We start from the raw sequence: 22,928 nt of genomic DNA, 5'->3' as shown, positions 1-22,928 counted from the left end.
AGTCAAAGTGGATTTAGGGTTGGTCAAAATGAATATTTCCGTTGGAAATCGAATTTTTTTTATGAAAAGCCTCTCTTTCGAAATTTTCCTCAGTTTTCGATGTTGAAAGCTTCCCTGAGCGAGGTTCGACTTCCATTACTTTTTGGACCTCGAAAAATGCTTTGTACCATTGAAAAGCTTGTGTTCTTGATAAGGAATATATTAATTTTTGTTGGTCAAACTTGCATATTTACCAAGTTTAACACAAAATTTAATGGCACACTATTGCTTCAAATCCCGTTGTTCCCATTTTCGTTACGCCTTACAAAAACACAACTTTACTTGTCACGCTCTCTAAGGCCGCTTAGTTACCGCAAGAGGCGTCTGGGAGTGGCTGACGCCCAAAGGGGAGCCTGCATCGTTTCCAGATCGCTCCCGTTTGTTGCCAGTGTTCCAAGTGTTGCCAAAAATTATTATGTAATAGTTTATTAATATATCTTAAGTATATATATATATTTTTTTTGTTTGTTTAGGATGTACGGCTTGATTTTGGAAAATATGTGCGATTATATAAAACAAGTATACGGTGAAGAAAGATGGGAAGAAATTAGAAGACAGGCTCAAGTCGATCAACCAAGTTTTAGTGTTCATCAGGTTTATCCAGAAAATCTAATTCCCAGATTAGCAAAAAAAGCTATACAGGTAAAAAATGTAATTAAATATAATAATATAATTTTTTTTCCTCTACTTCCCTGGGCTGAACCGACTTGATGGTATTACGCCACCCAGGGGAGTGTCCGTTACTCTAATTAGCCCTCCCCAACAACCGGCAATATACCGGCATGGAAGGTCGGGTTAACCGGTGGCTCTTTTGAGGTTTCTTTCATTTTTTGTCCTTTATGGCACCACACCATACCTCAATGCCGTGGTGTGGCCTATGGATCTTTTGATATTTTTTATTCCTACCAAACACACCCAAGGAGTCCTCAGCAGATCATTGAAACCAGCACACCTCAGCATGCTGGCTCTCACTGCTGAGGCTGTCCACCCCACCTAACAAACTAGTACCCCATATTTCTTTCATCTATGTTCTTTTGCTTTAAAACTGTTCTTATGTAATCAGCAACCTTTTTCCATTTTACCTCACTATCAAGCATATAGTCAACTGTTTCCTTCGGCGTTTTCCCTCTAATACCTTCATACTGCCTTAACTCCTGCCATTTGTGGCACCTCAAAATGGTATGTACAACTCATTTTGTTCTACACAGTACATACACATAGGCTGATCTCTTTTGGCAATTTTATGAAGATATGCATTGAAACAACCATGCCCTGTTAAAAATTGTGTAACATAATAATCCATTTCACCATGACGCCTACTTGTCCATATTAATATGTCAGGTATTAATAATCTAGTCCAATTAGCTACCACTGCATCCAGCCATCTTTGCTGCCATAAGTTATCTTCTTCATTGTCTGTTCTGCTTAAGTATTTCTCAACTCTGTATTTAGCGATAAGATCTATTATAAATAACAGATTTGAATGACATTTGACATAATTATTTCTGTATATGGGACTTCAATAAAATTTGGCCACTTTAATTTTGATCAGCCAAAGGGGCAGAAAGACACAAATCTTATGGATCCAAAATTTAAAAATTTTACTCATAGAGTAGATGTATATTTTTTTTTACACATTTAATGAGCTCACTTAACTAGTTAAGATAATTTTTGATGGTGTTTTAGTCTTAGTCAAAACCTCATAAAGGAGGAAACATATTTTCTTTTTAACATTTCTGGGCTCAAAGCCACATTCTTGTGCAAATTTTATGGTTTCATTACATCAGTTACTTTGTTTTGTTTCGGGTACTTCCATAAGGGGTAAAGGATAATAAGCATATTTTTTTAGCATTTTTCATCAGTTAGCATTTTGCTTTATATCTTCAGATTGGATTAATTGATTTTTATTAAATTTTGTACAATAACTTCTTAATGCGAGTCATCGATCAAATTTAATCTTGGTTACAGTTATTCAAGGGGGTAAAGTATTCCATAATTCTAAGACATGGAATATGGATTTCATGTCTTAGATTCCATAATTTGTATCTCAAACCTTTTCTGTAAGAGTAGAATTATTCGTTTCGTATAATTCAATATATTTTAGGAGGCTATACACATTTAATATGTGTTGTGTTTCATCCGACTTGAAATTAACAGCATGAGAGAAAATAATTTTTTTCAATTTTTTTATGTCATAAATATTTCCTTTTTTACTTAAAACTGGATTCATATTTAAAATTGTACACGATTTTATTTTTAAATCATTCAGATGGGTGGAACATTCTTTACTTAGGACTAATTAAATATCTCAATAATGGTTTGTCATACAATTTTGAAATTTCTTATGGAGAATTATGCGTCAAAAATGAGACAGTTGTAAAGTTAATTACGAGGTGCTATCCAAAAGTTCGGGGAATTTTAATTTCGCGCGCGAACCATTCCTGGTACGACCTGCTGCCGCTAGATGTGGCTAACAGTACTCTTGTGAATCAGTGTTCGAACTGCTGTGACGGTGAGAGGTTGCATGGTTGACTTTCTTGCGGTTGTGTTTTACTGCTTCGGCGAAGTTCTAAATGGCAGATTTTAAAGAGCAAAGAACCAGCATAAAATTTTGTTTCATGCTTAAAAAAACTGGTGCAGAAACCCATCGCATGCTTGTGGAAGCATTTGGTGATAATGCTATGAGTAAAAGTAAAACTTTTTTGTGATACAAACGATTCAAAGATGGACGAACGACAGTCGATGACGATGAGCGTTCAGGAAGACCATCAACAAGCGCAACACCGGAAAGCATCGCGAAAGTGCGAGAGGCTATTGTTGCAGATCGTAGACAAACAATCCATGATGTTTGTGCAATCGTACAAATGTCATATGGGTCCGTGCAACGCATATTGTCGGGCAATTTGAACATGAGACGCTGCAAAATTCGTACCGAGACTGTTGAACAGCGACCAGAAACAAAATCGCGTAGCTGTCTGTAGTGAATTGAAAAATTCAGCAAGAGATGACCCTAACTTCATCTCCAACATCATAACCGGTGATGAGACATGGGTATACGGGTATGCCCCTGAAACTAAGCAGCAGTCGTCGCCAAGTTCACCGTGGCCAAAAAAATCACGCCAAGTTCGCAGCAACGTGAAGTTCATGATGATTGTTTTTTCGACATCAAAGGCGTTATACATAAGGAATTTGTTCCTCTTGGTCAAACTGTCAATGGGATGTTCTATTGACAAGATTTGAAGCGGTTACGTGAAAGCATTAGGCGCAAACGTTTAGATCTGTGGGGTAACAACAGCTGGGTTCAACACCATGACATCGCGCCCGCGCACACATCGCTAGCCATTCGGAATTTCTTGGCTTCAAAAAGACGTTAGTGATTCCCCACCCACCCTATTCGCCTGACCTTGCTCCGTGCGACTTTTTTCTCTCCGAAAATAAAATTTCAATTGAAAGGCCGTCGTTTTAACACAATTGAAGAGATTCAGGTAGAAACCCAGAACGTGCTTTGAACACACACCTGCAGACTTAAAGGAATGCATGGAATCATGGGAAAAACGCTGGGATCACTTTATCAATGCCCAAGGGGATTACTTTCAAGGAGACAGTGGAAATTATAAGTTATGGTAAGTTATTTTATTTTTATGGTAAAATTCCCCGAACCTTTGGGTAGCACCTAGTATGTCCTTCTTAGTAGTAATCTATTGAGAGTAAAGTTCTATAGCTAAGTTATATACAACTCTTTACTGGTTTTTTTATATGAAAATGAATAAAAGTTCATCTCACCTATTTCATCAGTATATTAAAACTTAGCCAAACAACTATAAAATAAAGATTTGGATGAAATTTGGCACGATGATTTCTGTGTACTTTCATGAAATCTTATTTTGGTCAAAATCAGTCAAGGGGCAGAAAGAGATAGGGTCTATACCTAATGGCTTTTGTACTTCACAACATTACTCAAAGAGTATGTAAATTTTTTCACATAACTTAATGCCCGTTAGGAGCTTCGATCTTTCTGATGGTGTTTGGTCGTTTTTTTCCTTGATGATATTGTCAAATAAGCTTGAAGCTTCTGCGTGGGATATGGAAATTCTGTAGTGTATGATAAATGCTATGCCTGACCAGGAATCAAACCCTGTGCCATAGAGGCTGGCGTGATTGGCATAAATACCATAAAGGATTGGAAGCAAAAACCATTTTTTTGTCTTCTCTAAAATCACATTCTTATATTAATTACATTAGTGTATCATTTTCGTTAAGTATTCAGGCAATTTCAGTCAGTATCGGTTTTTTAAGCTTTTTGCTTTTTTCTTCAGTTATCATTTTGTTTGATATCTTTTGACATGATCAACTCATTTTTTCCTGATTATGGATCATTGATGTCACTTAATTTTGTTTATAGTTGGTCAAGGAAGTGAGGAGATAGATTACAATTTGTCCCATATCTCAAAATTTTATTCAAAATTAAATAATATTTTACATAATTCAATATAACGTAGGAAGTTTTTTTGTTTGTGTTGTGAACATCAGATTCTAAGTCAAAAGAGTGAAGACAAAACCTTTTTTTTCATGAATCATACAATTTTCTTATGTATTGTAAAATATATCCTTTGAGTAAAATAATCACGTATTTTAAAAAATTATGCAATTTTATTTCAAAGTCAATCATTTAAGGGAGGTAAGGTAGTCTGTACACTTAGGACTAGTTAAATATCTTTATAGTGGTTTATTATACAACTTTCAAATTTCACACAGAGATTCAAGTTTCAAAAATTTAACCATTGTAAAGTTAATTGTGTAATTCTCATCCTAATTTGTTCGGTAGCCAAGCTATGTAATTCTTTACTGGCTTTTTATGTATGCAAATTAATAAAAATTCAGTTTACTTATTTCATCAGCAATTTAAAATCTAGACAATTTAACGATAAAATAAAAATTTACAATATTGTTTCTATATGTAGATTTTTTAATTTATTATGGTATCTTTAAATTCTTTTTTTAATTAAAATATTTAAAACTGATAAATGAATATAAAAAGTAAAAATATTTTGAGATAAAAAAGAGGATTAATATAGAATATAAAATAATAAAAGAGTAAATAAAACCAGAAAACATGATGAATAGTTTAGGAAAAAAAAAATGAAATATAAAGCTTATTAAATGCTCTGACAACTGGGATTTGAATTTAATACAGTATTACAATTTTTAGTTACATTATTTTGCTAAAAATTCTATTTAAATTTTTAAATTAAAAAAAAATCTTTGTATAACTTTTTTCTTTTTCGTTTTTTAATAAAACCTAGAAACATTTAACATATTTTCTCTTTCAATAAATTTCCCAACCTTGCCAGGAAAGTTGTGTAATTCTTTATTGTCTTTTTTTCTGTTTTGTTTTAGTATTTTACGTTTATTTTAAAACTTTTTTATGAAGTAAACTTTACAATATACACACTTTACTTTTTTCAACACTACTTCAAGAATACACAATAAAGTCTTTATTAGTATTGTTTTCAACAGCAAATATAATAATATCTTGATGGTATTATAGCGAATATAGTTTTGTGAAAAAAGAATTCATCAATTAAATAGAATACCTTAATAATTTATATTGCCTTATCGATCTTATGAATTTTAACAATGGAATTACTGAAAAAAATTATTTTTGTTAAGAAGATCAGAAATCTTTTAGGAATTAATTATTAAAACACAACTCAACAGAGTATTGTTTTTTAATTTTTTTATTTTATTGAACTTGATGCTAAATGAGGATCCGAAATGTAAATATTGAACAAGAAAGAACAGGATAGGTTACACAAATGGAATGAAGTAATTGAAAAGACCTCCTAGGAAATGAACAATAGAAAGGAATATTGAAACAAGAATATTTATGGAAAGGGAGAAATCTGTTATCATAAAAACTTTAGAATGTAATTGGTTTAGATGGGGTTTGGTTATATATTAAGGATGATAGCATAAGGTTTCTTAAGGCTATTATGGGATGGTAAGTAAAGGAGCAGAGAAGATCAGGAATATTGTTAACACCATGTTACAACATAGTCAAGTATTAGTATGGAAAGGTATGATAGAGATAAGTGGCAGAATATGTTACATATTTTATTAAACAATTAATAAATATTCTTTGTTATAATTATATTTTCCTTTTTTGTATTACATATATATGTATGTTTGATTACAGAAAACCACAGTATTAAGAAAATTTTGATGTAATATTAATACAAGGGGTGGATGAAATGTACTGCAGGTCGCCCATAATTCATAAATGAAAATACATAGTCAAATGAAACAAATAGAGAATAAAAGTAAATTTTATTTGCTGCAAGTAATTAATCACCTGTTTACAGACATTACATACTAAGTCATCCATTACAAACATGAATGCCCTGACGGGGAGTCTTACTCTTTAAGACTTTGGGAGTTGGGGTCCCCATGGCACTACCTTCTGCAGCTTTTCTTTCTACTATACCTAGAGCTGCAGAACACTTTACATTATACACATACACTACATAAATTACAACATATACCCTTACATAACAACATTCCATACTAGAGACACTCACGAGTATCTGATGTTAGCAGTAAACGTACCAATGTGCGTACAACGCCATTTGACTGTGCACGACGTCCTTGTGAACTGTATATGTTACAGCAAATACAGTTTTGTGAAAAGAGAATTTATTGATTGAATAGAATACATAAACTATTTAAATTGCCTTATTCATCTTATGAATTTTAACGATGGAATTACTGAAAAAAATTACTTTTGTTAGAAAAATCGGAAATGCTTTGTTATGGAATAGGAATGTAATTATTAAAACAGAATTCAACATATTATTGTTTATAATGTTTTTTTTTATTTTGATGAACTTGGTGTTATGTGGATCAGAAATTTAAATATTGAACAAGAAAGAACAGGATAGGTTACATGAAAATAATATGGAATGGAATAATTGGAAAAACCTCCTAGGAAATGTAGAATCAAAAGGAATATTGAAACAAGAATATTTATGGAAATGGAGAAATATATGTACGCTTTGTGTCATAAATTAAAATTGTCCAGGTACCTAAGTCGAATCCTGGGCAATGATAAAAATATTTTAGACGAGGTGTTTTTATTTTTTTGACAAATTAATATTTTACATAGCATTTGATGTTATAATTTTTTTTTCTATGAATTTTAAGTTAAATCTATATTCTTTCTAAAAAATGGTTATTATAGTTTTTTGAGATTTATAGCGTGATATATCTTTGTTTATTACAAGAAATATAACATGTCCAAGTGATGTCCAATGCAGAAGCATTTTTCGCCCAGGAAAAACAAAAAAAAAAAAAATCAAATATGAAGGGTATAGAATAGGTTAAAATTTCAACTTCACGAGAACATCAGCGGTTGCACACAATATTTGTATGACTTAGCATCATAGTGAAGCAGAATTATTAGCTTTGTAGAATGTTGAACATGACATACACGTCTCCTAAGGTGTTTTTAATGTCTCTTTGAGTAACACATAATTTACAGTCAGTCCGGCTTCCAATAGTCAGTCATGTATATGTGTTTTGGGGTACCAAACATGTTTCAGAAATGCCAGAACACTATCAACAGGTTTTTTTTTACAGAGTGTTGCGTAATTTTTACACAGCGTTTTGAATTTTTTTGATTATGGAAAATCACTCTTCCATGCTCTGCTGTTTTTCTTCTGGGTCTTGATAACATTAAATAAGCTGTTTACAGCATTTCTTTCATTGCTGTTTATTCTTTTCTATGAATTTATAACATATAATATAACATTACTATTCAATTTATTGATTCTTATGTATTTTCATATTTGTTTCAGTAAAAATTACTGATTATTATTATAGTATTTGTGTTAAATAACTTAATGTTATGTAACTTAAATAGTTTAATATTAATTGGTTAATTGATGGAAAAAATGTATGCTGAACTTCTAAATAAAGTTAAATAATAACTATTCTCTATAGGAAAAGAAAAAAATTCTCATGCAGTTCTGCCCAAGAAGACTGACTTTTCGTTTCCAATGCCTCACTATTTCAAGTCATGAACACTGAGTCTGATTTTCAGTGACCATCCCTGTCTGATTTTCAGAGTATACTACATGAATTCGATTAAATACAGTCTATTTATTAATATATAATATATATACATATATATGTTTGTCTTTTTGTATGTCTTTTTTTTAATAGAAATGTAAAATTACTGACAGATTTTTAATTAGATTTTAAAAACAGAAATATATTTCATTTTTTTATATGAATTATTCATCTTATAAAGTGTATGAATAAAAATATGGTATAGAAATTTTTTAGAATGTACTACCATGCCAAAAGAAATTTCAAATCTAGAACCTTCTAAACAAAATGTTCTCAATCCAACATAATAATCAGTAATATAGTTGCAATTTAAAATCAGCAAAATAAATTTAATGCGGGGCTAATAACTTAAGCCCCGTATTAGTTGTGTTTACAACTATTTAATTTTCAATAATGAGAAATGAATATTATATAGTAATTTTGTTAATTTATTTTTTGAAATAATAATTTCATTTAATTTTTCTCTTTTTTAATTATAGATACTTGGTATAACAGAAAGAGAATTTTTTGATCAAATGGGAGTCCATTTTGTCGGTTTCGTTAGTCAATATGGTTATGATAGAGTTCTGTCTGTACTTGGAAGACACATGAGAGATTTTTTAAATGGTTAGTAAATTATATATACCTTTATCATTAATTGTTTTTAATTGTTTATTTATTTTCAAGAAACAAAGAATTTTATGAAATGTATATGATTCACTTTTTAAATTTGTGAAAAAATATGATTTCAGAAGATCTTTTATTTACCTTCTTCATCAATATCATTATAGTTGGCATTATTTATAGCATTCATATTGAGCTGGAAAATACTGTTGGAGTTTACTACATACAAAAGGAAATTCCTGCAGCTTTTAATCAAATAGTATATTTGATATACATTGAGTTTGTTCATTTTTTTTTTTTTTTGTATAATCTAAATAATTTATTGTGCTGATAAACTTCATACTAATCTTGTATGATGAATTCATGAGTCTTTTTTGTTGTGTATGAATAAAATTGATACAGTTTTTTGATTAATACCTTTAAATATATATCTTATTTCTATGCGCTGGAACATAAAGGTTAATCCAATTAATGTATGTGTTAATGAGATGTTTTCTTTGTATCAATAATTTAATGAACATCCATCCTGTCTGTCAAGTGTAATATTTGATGCATTAACTGCAATTCACGTATTTCTGAGATATTGTATTTATCATTACATGTTTCATTATTGTTAAATGAATGTGTGTATTTATTTTTTTTTTTTTTTGTTTTAAAGCAACAGTTTGAATTTTTTTTCTGAAAACATTGATTTTTTTATAGTTGATTGACATTTATTAACAAAATGTATTTTTTTGTCCTAGGTGTGGTTTTTGATCTTACTCTACATATTACACATATATTTATGTGTATTGTGATAACACATTAAAAATCTGTTGCAGCAATTAACATAAATGTATTCTGTTCAAATTTCTAGAAAAGCTACATGCTTATGCGCAGTATAAGGTTATTACTACCCGACTGAATATTATATTCAGTTGAGCCCAAGGACAAATTTGATAATTCATAAATGGATTATCAGATTTTCATAACTGTATTTAAAAATTTTGCCTGTTAAGATCTGTCAATTGCCTTTAAGGGGATAGTCAACCCAAATTTTGACTAAAAAAAAACTTTTTTCCATTATTGATTCTTTAAAATTTATTTTTTAATGTGATAGAATAATTTTTTCTATATTTCAATTCATCATATTAAAAAAAGATTTTTTTATAGATTGTTGCTAGATCAAATTTCTTCTTGTTAAACAAAATATTTGTCGATTTTTAAAAATTTATCTCTCAGGCTTTAATGATGATAAGTAGTTCATTTACACTAATTTTCAAGCTTATTTTCCCTTCTTCTATACAATTTTTCTTCACCTGATAGTAGCACTACACTTTGAGTAATATAGTTATTTGTTTGTAAATAGAAAAGACAGTTATTTGTTTGTGTTATGCACTTTTGTTTACTGTGTACTTTGACAAATACTTTGCATTTTTTGACTTTTTGGATTTGTGATGTAAATTATTTACATTGTATCATTAATTACTGTTTTTTATTTCACTTTATGTAGTTATTTGGAATAAATAAGGTGCCGTTTTTAAAATATTGTTCTCATGTGATTGTAGTATTTAGGTTATGTGTTGGTTATAAGTACAAACATTTACTTTTCTTTTTTTTTTGGTTTACATTTGTTATAATTTTTTATGATTAGTTTATTTGTGTGTAAAGTAAATTTTAATAAGTTACTGATGAACAACGTGCTTTACAAAAACAAAATGTAAGAGGATGAAAATAAAAAATTCAAATTATGAACGAAAAACTCTAGTTGTCCTGGTAGCTCCTGAGATTCAAGATAATGATCCAAAGTCTGGCCCTTCTCATGTAAGTACATGTGACATTAGCACAGAAAAATATTAGTTTACAGCTGTCTGATTTCAGAAATTCATGATGACCAGACCTGAATTTATCAATTAATTATATACTAAAAATGTTTTTTACATTTTCCGAATACTTTTTTCAGGATTTTAAAATGCTAGAAACATTATAATAAGTTGACCAACTTATTTATAATGTAAAGAAGGACACAAATTGAAGAAAAAAATATCATAAATAAAAGAAACATTTTATTCATTGCAACAAAAATACAGAATACACTATAATATGATAAATGCATAATAAAAACATTTGTAACATTTTATATTGTAATTACGCTTACATGCCTATTAATTATTATTTAAATAAGTACTTTTTATTGAATGAATATTTTTTGTCAATATATCATCTTCTAACAGTATATCACTTCAAATAATACAAATACATCACATCACACACAATGGAGTGGCTCAGCTTCAATTGAATATTGAGATTTATAGATTAATCCTCAAACATCAGAAAGGACACTTTTCAAGGGAGGATTGAACTTACAAAAGGACTGTTCTTCCTAAAGGAGGAGGATGATTGGTCAACTTAGTTTATAAGTAAACTTGAATGCATGATATTTAGATGAATTTTTTTTAAAATTGTACATAAATTCTTGATCTGTGATTTGTAGAGAGGTTATCTTAAAATAATTCACATGGAATTAAATAAAATATCAAGGAAATATTAACATTTTTATTAATTTTTGCAAAAAGGTTTTTCCTGTCGCAGTGAAAACTGACAAATAAAAACTGTCTCAACACATTATAAATCAAAACTTTCTGTTTATTTTGGTTAAAGAATTAGGTTTCTTGGATAAATCATACCTGAGATAAAGTGTTTCTTGTAAATGACGATTATTTACACCACCCTCAATTTTCAGGGTTGTAAATCATATATGGATATGATATTTTGTAGCATAATTTCCATTTAGATACTAGTTCACTTTCAAACCAGAACAGTAAAAGAATCCCAAAAACTATTAAAAAAAACCTACTTCCTTAAATATTGCAGGTATTTTATTTCAAAATTTTTTTAAAGGAATTCAAAATCCTAAATGTGTTTTAGAACTCTTATTCTAATAGTGTTTTTTGAACGATTATAACTCACAAAATCCATAACCAGATTAATTCAAATTCTGGCATTATTTTTCAATTTTTTTTTTAAATAGATCTGCCACATTTCAAATTTACTAACTTAACTTTTTCATATTTAGTGATAATTATCATAATTCATATTTAATTCATAATCCTGAATTTGTAATGGAGCAAAGACACTGTGTCTCTTATCTCTACCAATTTATAGCTCAGTTGCTATTCACAGGGTGGATTGTAATCATCTAACTTTAAATATGAATAAGAGTGTTGCATTATGTTCTCAAGCAGACATAACATTACTAATTACACAAATAGAATTCCCATTAATGATAATGATAGTATTTGTTTTGCCCACAAAGCAAAGTTTTGGAGTGTTTTATTAGATAAAAAATTCTCTTAGGTTGATCAAATAGGATTCATTTATAACAAAGTCAAACAGTATTGTTTTGCTTTGCTTTGAAGCATTTAAAAAAAAAATAATTATAATTATTAAATATTTATTATGCTTATTTATTTTCCTGATTGAAATAAAATATAATCTCGTTAGGTTCCCTTAAAAAGCAGAATGGATTTTCAAGATGCAAAAATGGGCTGATGAATCATTGTTTCGCCCCCATACGTATGAATTGTACTGATTCATATCAATCATAAGTAAATATCATATCTGATGTTTAGAAAGTTAAAAATGTTAACGTATTCTTGTATTTATGTTTATGAATATCCAGTCTTTGCTAAAAATAATAGTCACCAATTTTTAAAAAATACAGCAATATCCATCGACTCAGACTACCAGATAGCATTAATTAATATTTTTAAACGATATTAATAAAATTTTAAAAATAAACCAACTCTTTGCAATATTTTCAATAATTGTTCGTGTTCAAATAATTTTCGTTATACCCTTCTGAATTATGAATTATTTTGCAGTTATTTTTTTAACAGTAATGATTTATACAAAATAAAATGTAAATTATATTGGGCAAACGGGACAAATGTTAAAAATAAGATTTAACAAAAATATGAGATCTTTTATATATGCGAAACAAGATTCTAACTGTGCAACACATTTAATAAAAGAAAGACATGTCACATTGAAAATGGAAGACTCGATGAAGCTGATCCAGAATTGTGTAAAAGTAAAAAGATTGAAAATCAAGAAATGTTTAAATTATGAAATAGTGGAAAAACGATTATAAATGAACATTTTAATAATGAAGTGGATGTTTTATTTAAGAATCTTCATTTGCTAAGAACAGGAAATGGATAATTATAAAATAAATAGATGGAGTTAACCAATAGATAATAGAGAACAGGAAAAAAACTAGCCAGATAATGTATTTGATTTGAGTGGAGTAAGGGACATATAACCTAACGCATATAAAGCCTTACAAAGTATAAGAACTGCCTATACAGCGAGTTTTGAAAATGGAATTTATCTGAAACATATGAATGTATGATTTAATTATGATGAAGGTAAGAAAGATAGATAATTGTACTAAATATAAAAATTAAATTAAATTTGGCATTTTTATTTTTTTATTCTTTTAATATGTATAGGTCTGGATAATTTACATGAATACCTCAAATTTTCATATCCGAGAATGAGAGCACCATCATTTATTTGTGAAAATGAAACTCGACAAGGTCTTACATTACATTACAGAAGTAAAAGACGAGGATTTGTGTATTATACAATGGGACAAATAAGAGAAGTCGCAAGACATTTTTATCATAAGGTATGTTACGTTTTATAATACTATATTTATATGAATTAATTCTTGTTAATTCAGAAAATATTGTAATAGAATGAATTCTAAAAAAAAATTTACACTTATATGAAGCTGCATTTCTAATTGACTTTAAAAAAAGAGGAAATTTCAAAGATGTAATAATTACTTTAATGTATGTACAAGGCTCATTCATGACAAAATAGATTTAATGTTTTTATTCATAAAACTTACTTTAAATTACATCTGTATCTTCTCCTCGATTGTTCACACAAAATTTTATTGGTTATCAAGTGTATTTAGACATTCCCTTCCATGTTGAAGGATCAGAGTTGTAAAAATAATCTCTGACAACGGTTTTCAGTTGCGTTAAGGTATAAAATGATGTTAACATTTCCTTTAAATAATATTGTCCTATCAGATGTGTTTCAGGTATTATTTGTGACAGATGGCCACAAATGACATGGTTACCCATATCATCATATTCATTATTTGTGACAGATAGTCTGTTATTTCCTCATAAAAGTATGGATTTTCTTTACACAAAAAATACACTTTCTGCGATATATTACTTGGGTAAATGTCACAATTATTGAAGAAGTCTGTGATCGATCATTGGAAAAAATGACTTAGAACTGTTTTGTAACAAGTTTTCCTCAAAGCCATATCCCATTTGTAAAGCTCATTAATATTTAAGCAGGCATTAAATAGTTTAAACCCAAGATTTTTTAATTATTTTCTGAAATGTAAGGCAGAGAATATTTATTTAGTAATGAAGACCTTTACCTGGTTGACTTAAGATGAAATGGGTAATTTCAGGATCCTTAAACAGTATTAAAAATACTCAAATGACTGGAAAGACCTCCCAATTTCCGATCTCAACGGACTTCCAACTGAGGACTGACTCGTTGGAAAAGGTTATTTTTCCATTTCCAGAGTGTTACTACTGATGGAGCTTCCTTACCAAAATACTGAATGACTATACATATATGCATGAAATCTTTGTTACAAACTTAATGCAAATTTACATTTTCATACACAAGCAAATGGATTGTTCAAATGTTACATAAGCATCTTAGCAGGAGTGGAAGGCATTTCTGCTTTGCTTATTTTTCTTACAAGGATGGAGAACTATTCAAATGTTTACATAAAATAAAACAGAGAAAGCAAAATTAACAAAAGTGTGTCATTAATGAATACTTATTTCCTAAAAATATAAATTGTTTATCGTTTCATTACGTCTAGAACATTAAAGACATATCTTACAAAAACGTTATTGTAATGGTCTATGAAAATAATTCAAATGTTCCAAGAATATCATAGCAATTTTGGAATATTAAGATATCGTCAAACTTAAAGGTTGTGTACTAGACCAGGAACATTAGACATTGATTTCGGAAAAATGTGTACCAGTCTGTAACTTGGCTGTTGACTTGTTAACTGGTAATTTCATTACCAATTAATAAGTGTTTAAATATTGCTTATTAAAAATAATGAGAGTAATAATATTTATTTTTCTGTATTCGTATTTAGTAAGCATAAATAATACATAACCAAAATAATTTTAATTTTTTCAAAAATAATAACTTTCAAATTATTATTTTTATGTATTAATGTAGACTTTTACCACTCATTTTCATCCGTAACCTATCTAAAGTTGGTTACAACATAACCTATAAATATAGTTCATTCTGGTGATGATTTTAGATAACATCAATGCAAAATGGTCATATTTGTTTAAAATAACTGAATTGTGATATAAAGGTTAAAAAGTTGTTTTGCATGAAAAGTATTCACCAAATGAAGTTAATCTTATAATTTTTTGCAACTGGATTTTTTTTGAACTTCTGAAAATTGTATTATTTTGGATGGGGTTGAAATCGATTAATTATATGATTTCTTGAGTGAAATGCAGTCTTCTTTATGTTTTGGATGTTGTCCTTTATTAAAACTCAGAAGAAATTTGTTTTTAGAAATATTTACTGCAACTCATATAATTCTTTATATATATATAAAGAGTTAAAAAGGAAGATATTTAAAATATTTCTAGTGTATTATTTTTATTATTATTGTAATATGGCAACCTCTGTACCAGAGTGGTAGTATCTCTACTTCATCTGATTCGTTCTGGGTTTGAATCCCAGTCAGCCTTGATATTTTTCTCATACTACTAAAATTCATCTCTCATCGATGGTCATAATTAGACAATTAGCTTGTAATAGCTTGGAAATTAAAATAAACAAAAATGATTAACATTTCTTAAAATAGTTTTATCATCTTTATGTATTATGATACATAATCATTACAACATGATCACAATGGTACATTTCATCCTTTATAACCACTATTCTGCAGCTCCAGTGGCATTCTGGAATATCTCTAGATATGCTAGCAATCATTACTTTATTTAATAACCATTTCTTGTGGTTTGTTAAAGCCCTGGTAGAGTTTTCTTTCTAAATAGAAAACTGCAACCATAAGTTCAAAAACATGATTTAATTTTTCTTATTTTATCATTAGATGCTGTAGAAGTGATATAGTGGACTGTATAGAAAGTTTATTCATTACAGGGAGATGGATACTAGAAAAATTATTATATTGTGGTCATATCTTTTTCCATCTTTACTATCGTTGACTGGTGAATTAATTAAATAAAAAGCAATATATAATGGAATTAATACAACTCTACAATGTTTTGAGTAACAGTATTAAATAAGTTTAATGATGGAGGATTTTTAAATACATAATTCATTTTATATTTTTAAGTGAAGCTTAAAGTGGTACCAGATGTAAGGTTAATCTTTAACATTTATATCAAGTTAAAACCGCAAAAAAATTGTTTTTTAATTTGTAATTTTGGATTCAGAATTCAATTTTCTATTTTTCTTATTGTTCTCTTAAATCAACATAAAAGAGTGATAATCTTTGTAAAAGCTTTCTGATTATACATATTATTATTATTATCTAAGAAGCAGAGAATCACTGATCTCCATGACAGTGTGGTAGCATCTCTGGCTTTTATCTGAAGTTTCTAGGTTTGAGCTTCAGAAAGGCATAGGATTTTCATATGTTACAAAATTCATTGTCATTCATCATGTTTACTATTATTGGGTGTCAAATTGTTGCTATAAATAAATAAATAATTATTCTTGTTTCTTTAATAATTAATGCATTGAACAGCGAGAGAGTAAAATAATACAAATTTGTGATTAATATAAAAAAAAATAAAAATTTCTATTTATTTATATGTACATATGTTTTTTTTTAGGAAATGCGTATAGAGTTAGTTAGAGAAGAATTATTATTTGATACGGTTCATGTAACATTCCAGCTGACATTTGATAATAGGGCATTTACTTTAGCATCTTTAACTATGACAAGAGAAGAAAAACATCTTCCAGTTAGCGCATCAGTATTGTTTGAAATATTTCCTTTTTGTATTGTTTTCAGGTAAGTTTAAACAAAAATATATTCAGTTTATCTATCTATATATAAATTATTTATAAATTTAAATTTTAACATAAAAATGATAACCTTTTAAGAATTTATGAACAAGACAATTCAATTAATTTTGGATATCGAGAAAATATTCAATCTGTTATATTCACTATACTGATTTTAAATTTTCATCCTCATCATAAAACATTTTCCATTCTCAATTCCTGATGTGTTTTTTTTAATATTATTCATTATTATTGCTGTACTAATTTTATAATAAATTATGATAAAAAATCTCAAACAAGAAAGATGATTGAAAGCGCTCTCGCTTTGTGAGTTCGGTTCAGTTATGATGTTTGGTGCTTCATTTATGTACATATGGAATTTATATATAAAATAGTTTCAAATAAATAAAATTGAATAAAATAAATAAATAAATAAAATACGAGTCGGAGCGTGGAATGTTAGAAGCTTAAAAAAGGTTGGTAGGCTAGAGAATTTAAAAAGGGAAATGGATAGGGTAAACGTTGATATAGTAGGAATTAGTGAGGTTCGGTGGGAAGAGGAAGGCGACTTTTGGTCGGGTGACTTTAGAGTAATTAACTCAGCGTCAAATAATGGGCAGGCAGGAGTAGGTTTCGTGATGAACAAGAAAATAGGGAGGAGAGTGGAGTATTTCAAGACGCGTAGCGATAGAGTCATTGTAATAAGGATAAATTCAAAACCTAAACCGACAACGATTGTTAACGTCTATATGCCTACAAGCGCCCATGATGATGATGAGGTAGAATGTGTATACGAAGAGATTGATGAAGCAATTAAACACGTAAAAGGAGATGAAAATTTAATAATAGTTGGAGATTGGAATGCAAGCATTGGAAAAGGCAAGGAAGGAAATATAGTGGGTGAATACGGGCTGGGCAAAAGGAATGAAAGAGGGGACCGACTTATAGAGTTTTGCACGAAGTATAATTTAGTAATTGCCAACACCCAATTTAAAAATCATAATAGAAGAATATACACTTGGAAAAAGCCAGGCGATACTGCAAGGTATCAGATAGATTATATCATGGTTAAGCAAAGATTTAGAAATCAACTCGTTGACTGCAAAACTTACCCTGGAGCAGACATTGATAGCGACCATAATTTGGTGATAATGAAATGTAGATTGGGGTTTAAAAACCTGAAGAAAAGGTGTCAGATGAATCGGTGGAATTTAGAGAAGCTTGAGGAAGAGGAGGTAAAGAAGATTTTTGAGGAGGACATCGCTAGAGGTCTGAGTAAAAAAGATAAGATAGAAAATGTAGAAGAAGAATGGGAGAATGTTAAAAAGGAAATTCTTAAATCAGCAGAAGCGAACTTAGGCGGAATAAAGAGAACTGGTAGAAAACCTTGGGTTTCAGACGATATATTGCAGCTGATGGATGAACGTAGAAAATATAAGAATGCTAGTGATGAAGAAAGTAAAAGGAACTATCGGCAATTAAGAAATGCTATAAACAGGAAGTGCAAACTGGCGAAAGAAGAGTGGATTAAAGAAAAGTGTTCAGAAGTGGAAAGAGAAATGAACATTGGTAAAATAGACGGAGCATACAGGAAAGTTAAAGAAAATTTTGGGGTACATAAATTAAAATCTAATAATGTGTTAAACAAAGATGGTACACCTATATATAATACGAAAGGTAAAGTCGATAGATGGGTGGAATATATTGAAGAGTTATACGGAGGAAATGAATTAGAAAATGGTTTTATAGAGGAAGAAGAGGAAGTTGAGGAGGATGAAATGGGAGAAACAATACTGAGATCTGAATTTAAGAGAGCATTAAAAGATTTAAATGGCAGAAAGGCTCCTGGAATAGACGGAATACCTGTAGAATTACTGCGCAGTGCAGGGGAGGAGGCGATTGATAGATTATACAAACTGGTGTGTAATATTTATGAAAAAGGGGAATTTCCGTCAGACTTCAAAAAAAGTGTTATAGTAATGATACCAAAGAAATCAGAGGCAGATAAATGTGAAGAATACAGAACAATTAGTTTAACTAGTCATGCATCAAAAATCTTAACTAGGATTCTATACAGAAGAATTGAGAGGAGAGTGGAGGAAGTGTTAGGAGAAGACCAATTTGGTTTCAGGAAAAGTATAGGGACACGGGAAGCAATTTTAGGCCTCAGATTAATAGTAGAAGGAAGATTAAAGAAAAACAAACCAACATACTTGGCGTTTATAGACCTAGAAAAGGCATTCGATAACGTAGACTGGAATAAAATGTTCAGCATTTTAAAAAAATTAGGGTTCAAATACAGAGATAGAAGAACAATTGCTAACATGTACAGGAACCAAACAGCAACAGTAGCAATTGAAGAACATAAGAAAGAAGCCATAATAAGAAAGGGAGTCCGACAAGGATGTTCTCTATCTCCGTTACTTTTTAATCTTTACATGGAACTAGCAGTTAATGATGTTAAAGAACAATTTAGATTCGGAGTAACAGTACAAGGTGAAAAGATAAAGATGCTACGATTTGCTGATGATATAGTAATTCTAGCCGAGAATAAAAAGGATTTAGAAGAAACAATGAACGGCATAGATGAAGTCCTACGCAAGAACTATGGCATGAAAATAAACAAGAACAAAACAAAAGTAATGAAATGTAGTAGAAATAACAAAGATGGACCACTGAATGTGAAAATAGGAGGAGAAAAGATTATGGAGGTAGAAGAATTTTGTTATTTGGGAAGTAGAATTACTAAAGATGGACGAAGCAGGAGCGATATAAAATGCCGAATAGCACAAGCTAAACGAGCCTTCAGTAAGAAATATAAGTTGTTTACATCAAAAATTAATTTAAATGTCAGGAAAAGATTTTTGAAAGTGTATGTTTGGAGTGTCGCTTTATATGGAAGTGAAACTTGGACAATCGGAGTATCTGAGAAGAAAAGGTTAGAAGCTTTTGAAATGTGGTGCTATAGGAGAATGTTAAAAATCAGATGGGTGGATAAAGTGACAAATGAGGAGGTATTGCGGCAAATAGATGAAGAAAGAAGCATTTGGAAAAATATAGTTAAAAGAAGAGACAGACTTATAGGCCACATACTAAGGCATCCTGGAATAGTCGCTTTAATTTTGGAAGGACAGGTAGAAGGGAAAAATTGTGTAGGCAGGCCACGTTTGGAATATGTAAAACAAATTGTTGGGGATGTAGGATGTAGAGGGTATACTGAAATGAAACGACTAGCACTAGATAGGGAATCTTGGAGAGCTGCATCAAACCAGTCAAGTGACTGAAGACAAAAAAAAAAAAAAAATAAAATTGATCAATGAGAAGCAATTATTACTGTGATTATTGTCACTTAAATTCATTAGAATGAATTTATTATTTTCAATAAGAAAAAATTAATTACACCTGAAAAAATACTTATAATATTATTATAAAAAATAATTAGGCTGTATATTTATTTGAACTCATATTGTAAATAATTTTATAAAATTATTGTAAATATAGAGATTGTAAATTACATTTTAAGTTTAATTTTACTGATTTTTTCTTATTAATTATTTAAATAATGATTATAAAAAATATTTCTTAATTTGTTTCAGTTCTGATATGGTTGTTAGAAGTATTGGTAACTCATTATTAGTTATATTACCAGATTTAGTTGGAAAAAAAATAACAAACTGGTTTGATTTAGTAAGACCACTTATCGCATTTAAATTTCAAACGGTATAAAAATTTACTTTATTTATAATCAAAGAAATACAGTAGATTTCCTGTTAACCAGCTTAATTGAGACTTATATGATGCCAATTATTTAAAAAGATTTGGTTTGTTAAGTTAAGATTAACATAGCGATATCATTATTTAACTAATAACGATTTAAGTAATAACTGGAAATAAGTAGGTAAAATGAAATAAATTAATGCAAACAACAATTTAGTATATAAATAGTGTAGCAGAATGCATCCGAGTAGGGGATAATAATTATTTATAAAAATAATTTTAAACTGCTTTTACTTATTACAATTTTTTCCCTATTATTTATGTGGAGTGCTTTCTCAGAGAATTTATCATCAAAATGTATGAAATTATAAATATGAGAGGGATGTTTGATAAGTCCATGTAAAAATAAGTCATAATTTTTTGAGAAAAATCTTTTTTTATTTCTTAATAAAACCTTCTTTCAAAGTTATACACTTAAAAAATATACTCCAAGTGCTTCAATCCCTTTCTTGTAGTATGATTTATTCAAGTCTTGAAAATAGGCAAAAATATTCCAGCAATAATTTTATCATTTTGCATAAATTTTTTTCCAACAGGTCATTTCTCACATATGGAAATAGATAATAGTACAAAGGTGCTAAGTCTGGTGAGTAGGCTGAATGTGGAAGAATTTCATAACATAATTCAAACGATTTTGTTGAAAAATGAAGTGTTCCATTGTCTTAGTGAAAAAAACCTTCTTTTTTGTCAGATGTGGTCACTGTTTCTTTATTTCCTCATTTAGATAATCTAGCAAATATGCATAATATTATGTGTTTTAACCTTAAGAAACAATAAAGATTGTGCCATAAGCATCCCAAAAATCAATGGCCATCACCTTTCTTGCTAATGGAATGGTTTTTGCCTTCTTTAAAGCAAGTTTGACTATACCTGGCTGTTTCAATTGTTCCTCGGTTTCAGGTTGATAATGAAATATTATGTTTCATCAACTATTGTGAAATTGTACAAAAATTCCCCTCAAATACATAGAAACGATCTTAAGTTATGTTTAGAAATATTTACTTGTTCACACATTTGATCAATTGTAAGCAAATTGGCAACGTACATTTTACATATAGTTGTCATATTTATAGATATTCATATAAACTATGATTTTTGTCCTAGCAATCTTGAACATTTTAATCTTCTATCCTTTATTACCATATGATGGGTATTTTTTCAATATTCTCTAATAACTCTAGAAAAATAGCTCTACCAACTTGTAGACTTTGTAATCAATGGCTGATTCTTCACAACATTTATCTGGTTTGGTTTGAGTTTCCTGTGTGATTTCATCTTTCAGAAACTAAATTTGATCATTGTAAGAAATTCTCCTTTATCAATTTTTCACAAATTACAATACTTGATTGACTCAAACAAGTGCCAACAGGATTATAAATATGTCGACTGAAACTCGTTGTATGCTTCCAGTGGAAGTGTGAGAAACTAAGAATGATTTCAACAATGTACTATGAGAACCTTCTCTTGATTTTACATGATTTTATCAAACACTCCTAGCTATATTAGGTTAAAAATGTATTTCATACATTCCAACAAAACACTTACATACTTTCTGTGAAAGTGCTTAACGTGAAAAAAAGAGAAAATAATAATAATATTAACGGTAAGTAGCTGATAGTTTTTATAATTAAATAATTTAATTACGTAATTTGGTTTTTTAAATTGATAAAAATTACAACTCCATACCTTAATAATAAATAGTGCAATTATGTGTTCTTTTCAAGACTATGATAAAGTCTTATCTGAAAAGATATTATAAATGATGCTGTTCCTAAGTAATGTGTGACTCATACCCTGATGAGTAAATCGGGGAACCTTTTATTAATTGACTTTTTCACCACCTACTTTCTTATCCTTGATTCCTTCATCTCTATTATTAGTTCTATGGATTAGGTGTGGTTTTCCATGCTGAGGGTGCTAAGAACTGAACAAACTAAGTATCAGGTAGGAAGGCTGTTTGTCGACTGAATAAGCAGCTATCAAACACTGCATAACAAGCCTAATAACTGAATTGCCAATGGGGTTAAGCCAAATGCTCTAATCCTCTACCTTCTCAATCACCAACAACCAGTTATAGCACTCATTCTTAAAATGGTTAAACTTGTTCAATTTGTGGTCAAATATAGTGAATTTGTAAATTTTTTTATTGCTTGAGAATTTCAAATTCATGACTGTCATGTATAATTTTCATGTTGAAGATTGTATCTTTATATGTGTCAGATTTCTGTGACGTGATTTTCAAAGGTTAATTCTGATGCTGCGCTTGTATATGGGTA

At 29.4% G+C, this 22,928-nt stretch overlaps 1 protein-coding gene across 1 annotated transcript in view; it reads left to right on the top strand.

The window, feature by feature from the left end:
- The first annotated feature begins 513 nt into the window (after positions 1 to 513).
- LOC142331934 (soluble guanylate cyclase 88E-like) overlaps positions 514 to 22,928 on the top strand; it is a 51,805-nt gene continuing 29,390 nt past the window's right edge. The window contains exons 1-5 of the mRNA XM_075377987.1: positions 514 to 681; positions 8,646 to 8,772; positions 13,263 to 13,441; positions 16,701 to 16,882; positions 20,472 to 20,595. Coding sequence (XP_075234102.1) covers positions 514 to 681; positions 8,646 to 8,772; positions 13,263 to 13,441; positions 16,701 to 16,882; positions 20,472 to 20,595 — 780 coding nt within the window. The remainder of the gene's footprint in view (positions 682 to 8,645; positions 8,773 to 13,262; positions 13,442 to 16,700; positions 16,883 to 20,471; positions 20,596 to 22,928) is intronic.

This window comes from Lycorma delicatula, chromosome 11 (genome assembly GCF_047948215.1).
Source record: "Lycorma delicatula isolate Av1 chromosome 11, ASM4794821v1, whole genome shotgun sequence".
Taxonomy (NCBI): domain Eukaryota; kingdom Metazoa; phylum Arthropoda; class Insecta; order Hemiptera; family Fulgoridae; genus Lycorma; species Lycorma delicatula.
This window is presented reverse-complemented; position numbering and strand designations above follow the sequence as displayed.